This window comes from Carcharodon carcharias, chromosome 7, assembly GCF_017639515.1.
Source record: "Carcharodon carcharias isolate sCarCar2 chromosome 7, sCarCar2.pri, whole genome shotgun sequence".
NCBI lineage: Eukaryota > Metazoa > Chordata > Chondrichthyes > Lamniformes > Lamnidae > Carcharodon > Carcharodon carcharias.
Genome location: NC_054473.1, coordinates 22,186,126 through 22,198,902, shown reverse-complemented (window position 1 = coordinate 22,198,902; position 12,777 = coordinate 22,186,126). Strand labels below are relative to the sequence as shown.

The following is a 12,777-nucleotide window of genomic DNA, read 5'->3' as shown; positions in this document are numbered from 1 at the left end:
TAAATCCTTTGGACCAGAGATGTGGGGTTTCATTTCGATCATTCTCCCCAACCCCCCAAAAAATCTCTGCCCATTTTGTCTGGCTTCCTCACTAGTGCAGTATCTGCACTAATACTTTGCATCTGTCTATCACCACTTGATCTCTGCTGGAAATCTTGGTTGCTGAATCGCACTGACTTGCAGTTGTATATAGTAACAGTAATGTATTTATATACTGAAGGAAATTAAAATGAAATGTTTCACCGTCTAGTGTAAGATAATGTGTAGAGCTGGCTCTGCAATGAGCGCAGAAAGACTGTTAATTTTTAGTAAATCATCATCAATGTAATATCTGTAAATAATCAAATTGACTAGCTTCTTACCTTAATCTGTTTATTAAAGAAAATCATACAAATTGCAGATAATAAAATATTTTTAAAATGCAGAGAAGTGTCATCTTTTCATTTTCTCCATTCTTCCTGATCATTCTTTAATTCCACCCCACAGAGAGCAACATTCCTAGATAAAGCTCCGCACAAATCTTACAGCAAATTAATTTGTTGAAACAAAATAAGTATTTTGTACACAATTAGAATGGGCTAGTTCAAACGTGGGAAATGTTTTAATTTTGTTGCTTTCTTTGAGGCAGCATTCACCAGTGTGGTCTGTCCTCCATTTTGAAAATACCAAAAGTAGATCTTGAATTTAGGTGCCTATGTTGCCCCTTCTATGGCCTAAACACACAGCACTACAAAAAATTTCTACAATGAGTTTGTTTTTAGAGCTATGGTTTATTGGGACCAAAAAAGAAACTTCAATAAGTCAACTATCTATCTTGATGTGATCAGACCTGTTTGTCTTTTCCCAGTGCACAGAAATGAAAACTGCAAATGAAAACAAAATATTATGGATGCTGGAAATATGAAATAAAAACAAATTACTGGAAATACTCAACATGGCAATACATGGCAGCATCCGTGGAGAGAGGAACAGTTAACATTTCAAATTGAAAACAACTTCTTCAGAACTCATTGAGGTGGGAGAGCAGGGGACATAAGGGGATAAAGCTGAGCCCTTTGCTAAGTACAGGTCATTCCGCATCAGAGAAGGGAAGGTCAGAGGGTATTGTGAATACTGTTCATGGCAAGAGGTAGGATTAGAAGGGTTGTGGTCAGAGGGAAGTGAAGGCACATTGGTACCCATGAGCTTGCATTCCTTAACACCTGAAAGGAAGAGAAGTTTTCTGCTAAAATATCGGATGAGACAAGGGTCAGATGAAACAATGAACCAGGTCAGATGTAGGGTTAGGGCTGTTGGAGAGAGAGGTCCAGTGTGTACATGTGGTGGCACGTTGCAGTGCGTGTGGATCTCAGGATCCGAGAACAGCAATCCAAGGAGCACTATGTTTCTGAGATACCTGTCATCCTGGGTGAATTTGAAACATGAAGGCTGGAACTTTAATTGGAATCTGTGTGGAATGAGTCTGAGCCAGAGACGGTCACTGAGGAAGGAGATGTGGCTGTGAAAGTGAGTTTTGGTAAACACTTTATCAAACACCAAGAGGGAAATGGAAAGCAATGAAAGTGAACACTCTGAAAGGGACACATGGAAATCCCATCAGAGAGGACAGGACTTCAAAGTAGGCATTCCTGGAAAAGAAGTGGCAGTGAATGAAACACTAGAATAAACGCAAAAAACTGGCTGCTGGAAATCTGAAATTAGAACAGATTGTGCTAGAAATACTCGGCAAATCTGGCAGCATCTTCAGAGAGAGAGAGGGACAGAGTAAGCATTTCATGTCAAATATGATGACTCCTCGGATCTGAAAAATCACAAAGTTAAAAGGTGTCACTTTTCTGCATTTTTAAAATATGTTATTACCTGAAATTTGTATGCTTTTCTTTAATAAACACATTTAAGGTAAGAAGTTCATTCTGAAGAAGTCACATTCAGCTCAAAAAGTTAACTGTTTCTCTCTCCACAGATGCTGCCAGACCTGCTGGGTATTGTGCTTTCTGTTGTATCATCCTTCAATTATTGTTCAAATACTGTCCATTAGTCTTCTGTGATGTTCCAATTGCAATGAGTTACAAATGTATATTTTCCTTCCCAATTTTGTCCTTCTAAAGCTATTGACTCTCCCTGGGCTATGGTTGTTACGGGTGTGCCATTAGATCTTCAGTGTCTTACATTTCATCACTGGGCAGGAGTGTAGGTTGATCACTCAACAGTCAATTCCAAAGCGCAAACTTTCAGCCCTCACTGGGTACCATCCAGGCGAGAGGGAAATTCTGCTAAATTTCTTTGACAAAAACCTTGCTGGTAAGAAAGGAGCAATGTTACAACCATGGGATAATTAAGAAATCATAAGTCAGGATATTTTGGAGATAAATATTTTATGTATTTAAAAAAAAATCAAATGAAACAGTATTACTGTACAATGAGACTTTACAACCTGGAGGGAGATGGGACTAAAGCCGTGGCGCTCGAGAGCGCGCACGCAAATAAGGTGCTGTGCGTGCTGGCCTGGGGCGGGTCGCGGCGCGCACGTGTTTACGCGAGTCGGGGGAGGGTAGGTGAGAAGCCAGTGTTCAGGACCGTGGACAGCGCCCAGGTTAAGCAGGCAGGGAAGCGGCACTCTGGGCCAGGTGGAATTTTAACCGCGAGGTTCCAGCTATGAGACTGAGGTAATCATTGCAAGATCCATCCGCTCCCAGTGTGTAGGGGGAGCAACCAGCTGGGTCTGGGCTTTCCTGGTGTGTGCAAAGCAGAATGGTTCCTGAAGATTGCAGCCCCTTTTGCTGGTCTGAAGCCCGTGAGCTTCTGGCCTTATTCATCACTGTCTGCTTTGGGGGGAGCTGATGCCTGGTCCCCAAAATTCAGGGGCTTTTATCTTATTTAATGGAACCTGAACAAGGGCACATCACTGGCAAAACCAACAGGCAAAGTCAACGTGGTTTACGAAAGGGAAATCAGGTTTGATAAATTTATTAGTTTTTTTGAGGATGTAACTAGTAATGGGGGTGGGGGGAGGCAGTAGATACTTGGATTTCCAAAAAGGAATTCTATAAGGTGTCACACAAAAGGTAATGCACAAAACAAGAGCTCATAGAGTTGGGGATAAGGTATTAGTTTGGAGAGGATTGGTTAACGGGACAAGAAACAAAGAGTAGAGAGAAACAAAGCATTTTCAAGTTGGCAGGCTGTAACTAGTGGAGTGCCAAAAGGATCAGTGCTGGGGCCTCAACTATTTACAATCTATATTAGTAACTTAGACAGGCAGAGTTATGTATCTAAGTTTGCTGGCCATACAAAGCAAAGCAGGAATGCAAGCTGTGAGGAGGCCACAAAGAGGCTGCAAAAAGATATAGACAGGTTAAGTGATTGAGCAACAAGATAGCAAGTGGAATATAATGTGGCGAAGTGTGAGATTATTCATTTTGGTAATAAGGATAGAAAAGCAGAATATTTTTTAAAAGGCGTGCAAGTTGTAATATTGATGTTCAGAGGGACCTAGGTTTACTTGTATGAGGAACACAAAGTTAACTGCACGTACAGAAAGCAATTATGAAGTCAAATGGCATGTTGGCCTTTATTGCAAGGAGATTGGAGAATGATAGTAAAGAAGTCTTGCTTCAATTGTACAGGACTTCAGTGAGACCACATCTGGAATACTGTGTGTAGTTTTGTCTCCCCCATATTTATGGAAGGGTATACTTGTATTGGAGGGAGTACAGGGAAGGCTCACTAGATCAGTCCCTGGGCTGAGAAGGACATGATGAGACACTGAGTAAATTGGGCCTATATTCTCCGGAGTTCAGAAGAATGAGAGGTGATCTCAATGAAACATTTAAGCTTCTGAAACAGCTTGGCTGGGTGGACATTGGGAGGCTGTCTTTCCTGGCTGGGGAATGTAGACCGCAAGGGCCCAGTCTCAGGGTAAGGGGCTGATCATTCAGGACTAAGATGAGGAGAAATTTCTTCACTCAGAGGGTTGTGAATCTTTGGAATTTTCTACACCTTAGGGTTGTGAATTATGAATCGTTCAAAATATTTAAGGTTGCGATAGAATCCCTTTGGTCTCTCAGGTGATTGAGGGATATGGAGAGCGGACGAAGAACTGGAATTGAAGCTGAAGATCAGCTATGATCATTTTGAATGATGCAGCAGGCTCGATGAGCCACATAATCAACTATTATAATCATAATCAACTCCTCCTATTTCTTATATTTTTTGATACAAAAATACAACAAACCTGGAATTCCAATTAATAAAAACAGCACTTGACTTTATTGAAAAGGTCCTGATGTAAACCAGCTCCTGTATGGCAGTAATGAAGGTGCAGATCTACCCCCAGGAAGGTCACTGGAAGCACAGGCAGTGCACACTGATTACCAAACTCCTTATAGTTAGCTGTAACTCATAGGTTAACCTACTGGGCAATCCAGATAAATTACTTGTAAGCATTACTTTTCAAAATAAAATGTTTTAAGTCATTCTTCAGCTGCCTTCCCTAGCTTAGCTGGCAATGATTAGCTATGCTGTGCAGATGGGGTTTCATTGCCAGTTTGTACTGGTTGATACCCAGTAGTGTTGCAGTAGGAGCCCTTCACTTAGTTTCAGCCTCTCTGAGGTTAAAAGAGGAACCTCACCATTCCTACTCCTGGTTATCTAGTGATCCCTGGAAATATATAACCATGACAATCAGGACCTGCTTTAAGCAACTAACGCTTAATATGTTTTCAAAAAAAGAATGAGCCTGTTTAATATGAAACCAGTCAAAAATATAACATACAGAAAGAATTTACAATACATGTTTTAAGATACAGGCAATCAAAACAGCTAACGGAATGCAATTTTAGTACCTGGATAGTGGAATCATGCCAGGACCACGACTGTCACTCATTCGCCGCATGTCTTGATAGCCACTGCCTTGGGAACTGGGTCCAGCATGCCAACTGTTCCGTGGTCCTCCTGAATCACGACCATGACGTTCTACCTCTACGTGTCTGTTATCATGGTAGTGAGACTGCTGAGTATTACCACCTCTGTCTCCTATTGCTGGTCTTCCTCCATCTCGGCTGTTATATTGTCACAATGTCACAACAGTCAAATACCCTCATGTCACTTGCTGTTTAGGCTTATCTTATTCAAGTGGTTATTATTCATATGAATCTCATAGTGACCAGCACATACAAAGATAGCAAAGAGTCACCACCTTCAGGAGACAAGGGAAGAGAAAGAATGACAGCGAAAGCTGAGAGAAAAATGTATTTTCACTTTTTAAAAGAAAGCTTTCTATTATATTTTCAACTTGTGAATGGAAACATTTCAACATTCACATCTTCAATATCCGAAGATTTTGTTTTGCAGCTGTACTTTTTTTTATCTTTTGGCTGTCACAGGTGTTTCATAACTGGCCATTCAGTTGGTGTAGTGAACGTTTTTTAAGACCATTTGCTTCAAGCCTTTTAAATAAATTTACTGAATTATCATTTGTAACCTTTTCCAGAGGTTTGGGTTCTGGGCCATTTTAAATCTTCACTTGCCCAGGGTGCTGAAGCAGTATTCCATGGCAGGCCAAAAGTCTGATTGTACCTCCATGACCAACAGCATCCATTTGAAAGGCACTGCTCTGAGGGCAGGAATGAAGGACTGCTGGTAGGTCTTTTTGAATCATTGTATATATGACAGTTACTGCTCAATGCTTATTATCTGGTTATGCAGGAATTGGGATCAATGCCCATAACCCATTGCATATTACATTTCAGATCCAAGTCAGTTGCAAAGTGACCATTTCAGCTCAAGAACAACTACCGATTACTGATCCACTCATGTTCAGAGGCTTGATGAGTTTTAAAATTAATCAGTGACCTTCCTTTTGTCTGACCAAAACAGTGCAGAGGTGCTTTCTCATAGAAAGGAAGGTGATTCAGTCTTACTTTTATGTGCCTCTCTTAGTGGCTGGCTGCAGATTAATGTTCACAGAAGTCAAGGAGCTAGTCACCTTATCCAGTTTGTCAGTCACAATACGTTATTTTCCATGTAAAATGGGGATATAAACAAATAGGAATAACACTTAGGCCAGAATTTTAAGTTGTGAGTGGAGATTTCAATGGCTCGCGGCCCCGCTGCAGGGGAACCTGCCACGGGGGGGGCTGGAAAATTCTGGTCTTGGGGTCTGAAAGTCCGAGAACTTTCCTGTGCACTCTCACCATAAATTGGGGTGGGGAATTATAGCAGAAGCCTGATGACCCTGAGCAACTCGCCAAGGCTACTTTTATAGCACCTTCCAAACCCATGACCTCTATCACCTAGAAGGACAAGGGCAGCAGATAGATGGGAACACCACCACCTGCAAGTTCCCCTCCACGCCACACACCATCCTGACTTGGAACTATATTGCCGTTCCTTCACTGTCACTGGGTCAAAATACTGGAACTCCCTAACAGCACTGTGGGTGTACCTACAACATATGGACTGCAGCGGTTCAAGAAGGCAGCTCACACCACCTTCTCAAGGGCAATTAGGGATGGGCAATAAATGCCCACATCCCATGAGCTAACATTGAAAATATATATATGCTGGGTTTGCCTTTGTGTCTAAGTTACATGGGGTCTTGAATTGAGTTTTCCTTAAATATGGTCCCCTGCATCAGAGGGGCATCGATGTGGTAAATAAGCATCCAAGGCCAGGGGTTTCCTTGGTTCTATGTTAGGCTCTATTGGCAGCCATGTGTCAAGTGAAATGGACACAAATTATGGCTCCCCAATACTACTACCAAACTCAACACAAATTTAGGCCTTTTGGTGAAGAGAAATATTTTTATGCAGAGGTGTGTTAGGACATGGAATGCCTTACCAAAAATAGATTTGGAAATAGAGGCCATAGTAGTTTTTAAAAGAAAAATGGATAGCTATTTTTTTAAAAAAAACATTTCAAAAGGTACTGGGAAAATGTAAGGGGATCAGATTAAGTAGATAACTCTTGCAGTAATGCAGCCCAGATATAATAGGTTAAATGACCTCATTCTATGTTTGAAAATTTTTTGATTCCAGTTTCTGTAGTTTAGTACAATGCTAGGCACTACATTTACTCACTAGGCCATTGGTGGAAACTTAGGTGTCATTTTTTTTCAATTATAAAAATGGTCAGTGTGGGTGTCTTGTTAGCAATATTGGGTGATACTGCAGAGTACCATTATGATGCTCACAATATAGAATGCTTAGTTCTTAGTTTATTTCTCCCTTACAGAAGCACCATAATGGGATTTTATATTAGCTCCATGTCTGGGACTGAACTGAAAAGCACTCGATTCCAGACAGGAGCACAGCAGGAGAGACAATACCATACAGCACCCAACTACAACTATAAATGGACTGATCTACATTGTGAGGCAAGCCGAGGGAACTTTGAGAAACTGCAGGCATTGCTTCGCATTGCAGGTACAATAGCCTTAACTTTCATGGCTGTAATGCTGTAGCGTTATCCTTTCACTTTTGGAAGCAGCTCTGAATTTAAAACAATTCCCTAATTGCATTTACATAGCATCTTTAATTAAATGAATGTCCCGAGGTGATTTACAGAGACAAAAAGAAGGTGCAACAGTGGAAGAAGAACAGGGGGTGACTAAAGACATGGGGTCAAACTGATGAGGCTTTTGCAAGTGAGGAGAGGTGGCAAGGTTGTAGGAAGGGAATTCCAGAGAGTAAGGATGTGGTCACTGCCAATGATTAGAGTGGGTGAAGCAGGAAAGAAGATAAACAGGAGCCAATCACTGGAAGAATGGAGCATGTGGGCTGGAACTTGGGGCTGGAGAAGGTTGCAAAGGTTATGGTGAGCCAAGGCCATGGAGGAATTTGTAAATGAGGTACAATGATTTCTAATTCCAGGGGGCCCAATAGAAGTTGGACACAATAAGGAGAATGGGCAAGTGGCAGTCAGTCTGGCACAGATATGGGGGTGCAGAGTTTTGGAAAAGTTGGAGTTTGGGAGGGTGTCGAGGAGCAATGGTGAAATCATGTCCCGAGGTCACAGAAGTATTATAAGGGTTTCAGCAGCAGTAGAGTGAAGGACGGTGGTATCTACGCAATGTGTAGAATATGGGCTTTGAAATGAACTTCAGTAGGACATTGAAGTTGTGCACCATTGACTTTAGCCTAAATGGGAAGCTGGGGAGAGGAGTGAAATTAAGAGAAAGGCTGTGGAATTTTAACAGGAGCTGAACATATTAATGCTGGTATTGCCAGTATTAAATTGGAGGCAGTTCTGATTCATCCACAACGTTTAGTTCAGAGAGAAAAACTTAAGATCTCCTCTGTGTGGTGGAGATAATATGGCACAGCAGAAATCTGTTCTTTCATCCTTGGAATCTGACTCTGATTCTTTTAATTACTCTATGGTAACGTTTGTGTTTAATTTTCAGTACACAACTTGGCTTTGAAAGATTGCAAAGAACTCCCAATGTAAATGTTGGAGTTTTACAACAAAATAAAGAGAGTATTACTTATTTGATTCTAAGTGCTAAACCAAAACATTGGTACAGAATAGAGAATATGGTATCCTTGTAGTGCTCACCCTGTGCAATGGTACAGTCTAAAAAGCTTCTAATAATGTGATGCATGTCTGTAATATGAGGAATGACTGTGAAACGTAATTAAACACACCTTATGTTTTGTAATATCTCTTCAGGACTCAGGTTATTTCTTGATAATCTTATGTAATTTCAGATGAGGATCAGGTTAATCAGAAGGATTACTATGGCAAGAGCCCCCTCTACTGGGCTGCATACAAAGGGCAGCGAGCTTGCATCGAGTTACTGCTGGAACATGGTGCCGACGCTAACAGCCAGTGTAAACATGGGGCAACTCCACTCCATGCTGTAATTGGTCTGTTTCCTGATTGTGCCCTGCTGCTCATACAGGTTAGTGCTGTGACATGGCACTGAACACAATTCTTTGTTGACCCGGAACCATACGGGATTTAACTAAGGCTGGAACTTTGGAACATCAGAACATAGGCCAGATGGAGTAGTGGTATTGTCGCTGGAGGGGCCAATCTGCCAGGTGGGCTTTACAGTTTTGCTCCAATCTGGCAGGATGAAATCTCCATTCGGATTTAAAATTAAAATAAATATCTGGAGACTGTATGATGTCAGGTGCTTGATTGTGCTGCATGGACATTTTTTATCAGCATTTTTGTGCTTTATTTTTTGGCAGTCTGCAGCTCCCTGAGGCAACTGTTTGCTTTGAGGGAGCTCACCAGCACCCACGATGACGTGAGTACCTGCCTTCTTCCCCCCTCAAAGGCCGTGCTGAGCTTTTCTCCGGGCGTATTTCATTGGCCAGCCAGCGTAAGATCGCATTCACAGCGCGATCTCGGCCAGGAGTGGGTTTCACGTCTGTTCCCTGCCATGCCGACTTCGGGCGCACCCTCTGGGTAAAATTCAGGCCGTAGTCTGAGAAAGTGGTACTGCCTGTTTTCAGATTCCATGAAGCACATTTTTAAAAATTCTAAATTCACAAATTTAGCCTGGATTTTTCATGGGACCAAAACACAGCAGTAAGACACGAGTTGGTGCTGTAATGCTCCCCGTGGTTCGAAAGAGCGGATACTCAACTTCCCTATGAGAAAGGAAGTAAACACAATGGACTCTCCTGCAACCCTTTGTAACTGGTGACAACAGAGCAATGCCGAAAGCTTGGGAACATGTTACCTGACCAGATTTTCAGTTGGGGTCAATCCAAGGGCATCAAAAGAAAAGGAAAAATATAATAAAATGTCTCAACAAACAGAAAATAATCAAGTCCATTGCAGAAGAAGTTCTCTCCTTTTCACTAAACACGCCGTAATTTTTCATCCTGCCAGGGATTTGTAAAAGATCTTGAGGAAAACCCATTGTATTTATAGATTTAGAACCATTTTTATTCCTCCCCGCCTCCTCTTCCGTTTCAGAATGGAGCAGATGTAGATCTTCCTGACAACTGGGGTGTGACTCCCATGTACTTGGCTGCCTGCAGTGGACAACTTGACTGTTTGCGACTGCTTGTCCTTTCCGGAGCAAAAATCACTTACAGAAACAAGGTATGGTCGACAATGGAAGCACTGGTGCATCAGATACCGTGGTTTAGATCTTGACTTTGCGCGATACTGGTCTGTGGTCAGCTTTGCGCATCTGCTTTTTTATTTCCAGTGAGTTCAAAGCTAATTCAATAAACAATTTAACATATATGGGATGATCATGGAATTAGTTACAGTCATGTGGTTTGCCTAATAAGTAACATATGGCACAGCTCAGGGCGAGAATAATAATTGATTCTAATTTTCCTAAATTTACATAGAAACTGGTGCACGGTTGAGTTGTTTGCTTTTTCTTCCCCTGCAGACTTGTGCCTGGGACTCAGAAGAAAAAAAAAGCAGCCTAGATGGTCTAGATGCAAGCTGTGGCAATATGACTCTGTACAGGATGAGTAGGAAAGGCAGAGGTAGAATTACCTTTCCTCCTTTTCCCATTTCTGCCATCCACTTATCATGGATCCAGTTTAGTGCTGTGCCTCAATGATGATGGAAAGAAATAAAAAACTTGCATTTATATAGCGCCTTTCATAACCTCAGGACGTCCCAAAGCACCTTACAGCCAATTAAGTGCCTTTGAAGTGTGGTCACCGAGTAAAGTAAGAGACATGGCTGCCAATATGCAGCCATGAGGTTGCACAGTGAGAAGTGAGATAATGACGAGATAATTCATTTTGGTGATGTCGGCTATTATCTGAAAGGCTCAAAACATTTGCTGCGAGTACTTTAACTAACAAGTATGACAAATAACTGTAAAAATACAATGGATGGTAGCTCAGTAATGTGAGCACAGGTTCAAGACCTGTTGTATTGAGTTTCTGAATTCAACTATGGTATGCAGACGTACCAGGAAAGATAACCTGTCAATCAAAAATGCCACTGGCAGTGGCTTAAGAGCTGGCAATTTTCCCCATCTTTATGGTCATGGGGGGCACATGATACCTTGGCCTTCATTTTTTGGCAGAACATACTACTTCAAATAATTTTTAAATTTATAAATAAAACAATTTCTCAGGTCTTCCAGACAGTAAAATGGGTGCTAGCCACTATTTATTTAGTCCTTCTTTGGCACAAGGTCCACTTCATTCAGTTTCAACAGAAGGAAACATTTGAACTCAAAATTGTCCCAGAAAACAGAAGTGAGACTTTAAACAAATGAGATGCCTGCTTCTCGTTAAGATGAGGTCTATTTGCTGTGGGGGGTTTGTTGGGGGGATAGGGGATATGGGGGCAAAAGGCATGCATCTTCAATTGGAGGATAACCTACCTTCAAGTAGAAGCGATATGCAAGTAGTTAAGGTATATCTTTTATTAAAAGGAAAATATCTTATTTTGTCTTCAAGCAGAATTTAGCAAATTCAAAGAAAATGCAAGTAAAAAAGTGGAATAATATGCTTAAATGTTTGTCATTACAGCTTCAAAATTAATTTTCTGGTGATATTGAATTGTTCCTTTTGTTTAGCATAGCCACGAGCAGACAGTTTAGGTTTTAAGTTGTGAGAGTTTGCATCCACTGAGCTACGGCTTGAGACCAGTGAAGTGTGTTATTATTTCAGAACACCGGAGAGGCCCCTAAGCAGTTGGCTTCCAAGACCACCTTCCTATCCTGGATAGATGGGTATCAGAAGAACCCACTATCATTGAAGCAAACCTGCCGACTGAAAATCCGTGAGTTGGTTGGCTATCGGAGGCTGCATGCCATCAGGACAATTGACATCCCACAGTCACTGAAAAATTACCTTATGTTTGAGGACCTGATATTGTACGATTCTGTATCAGAAGTTGGTTCCGTATAACCATGTTGACCTCTTTTTCAACCCCAATATTATTTTTCAGTAACATCAGTGCCAGATTCCATGACATTCGAAGTGCCTGTTATTCTGTCACTCTTGTTCCGAGCCCATCAGTCTGAGTTCTGTGTTCAAATGCTGCTGAGAAGGATGCAATGTCTTTTATTTGCTGGAATTTAATTTTTTTAAGTATTTATTCATATTAAGCAATTTCTTAACTGTTTCACCCCAAAAAATGGACACCAAGCAGTCTTTTTCAGACTTAATGATCATTTCAGGGAGCCTGCAACAGGAGTAAACCCTGGAACTCAGAATGACTGTCATCACAGAATTTCAGTAAATGGAATGAGACTCAGAACAGTAAGGTACTTCCTGTCAGTAATGATAAGGCTGTTTGTTAATTGATCCATTCATACTGTAACATCATGCAGTTTCAGCAAGGAGTATGTCAGTCTTCCCCATTATCAAACTAATAATGTAACAATAGCTCCCTCATGAATGCACCTGACGGTTACATTGAATTATAAAATTGGGTGAACATGCTGTTTTACCTTTATTAAAAGTTTGAATAAATAGGTTTGGTTGGTTGGCATTCTTCCATATGTGACAGATGATGGGGTATGCAGCCTCAGAACTTGGGTGAGGCCAGATGAGATCATCTGCTGCACTTCTTTCGACAGCTTAACCAGTCAATTCTGGAACATCAAAGACTGACACAAGTGCCACACATGAAGTTGTCCCATGCCTGTGGTATGGGATGATCTCTGCTGAGGCCTTGTTTGCAGGGCTGGCATTTGCTTTGGAGCTTTAGCAACCACACATTGTAGTGGTGATAAACACCTGCAACAGCCTGTGTCCCATTTGCATCGATGGTCAGCTAGATTTCCTCATTTACTGTAGTTGATGTTGAGGGCTTTCACGTCCCTTTGATGGC

General features: G+C 41.5%; 1 protein-coding gene across 1 annotated transcript; it reads left to right on the top strand.

Moving 5' to 3' along the window:
* The first annotated feature begins 7,264 nt into the window (after positions 1–7,264).
* On the top strand, positions 7,265–12,416 carry LOC121279977 (ankyrin repeat and SOCS box protein 13-like). The gene is made up of 4 exons (XM_041191599.1): positions 7,265–7,424; positions 8,709–8,902; positions 9,934–10,062; positions 11,610–12,416. Exons 1-4 carry the CDS (start codon positions 7,265–7,267, stop codon positions 11,847–11,849), a joined length of 723 nt encoding a protein of 240 aa, XP_041047533.1. The 3' UTR covers positions 11,850–12,416.
* Positions 12,417–12,777: the final 361 nt, after the last annotated feature.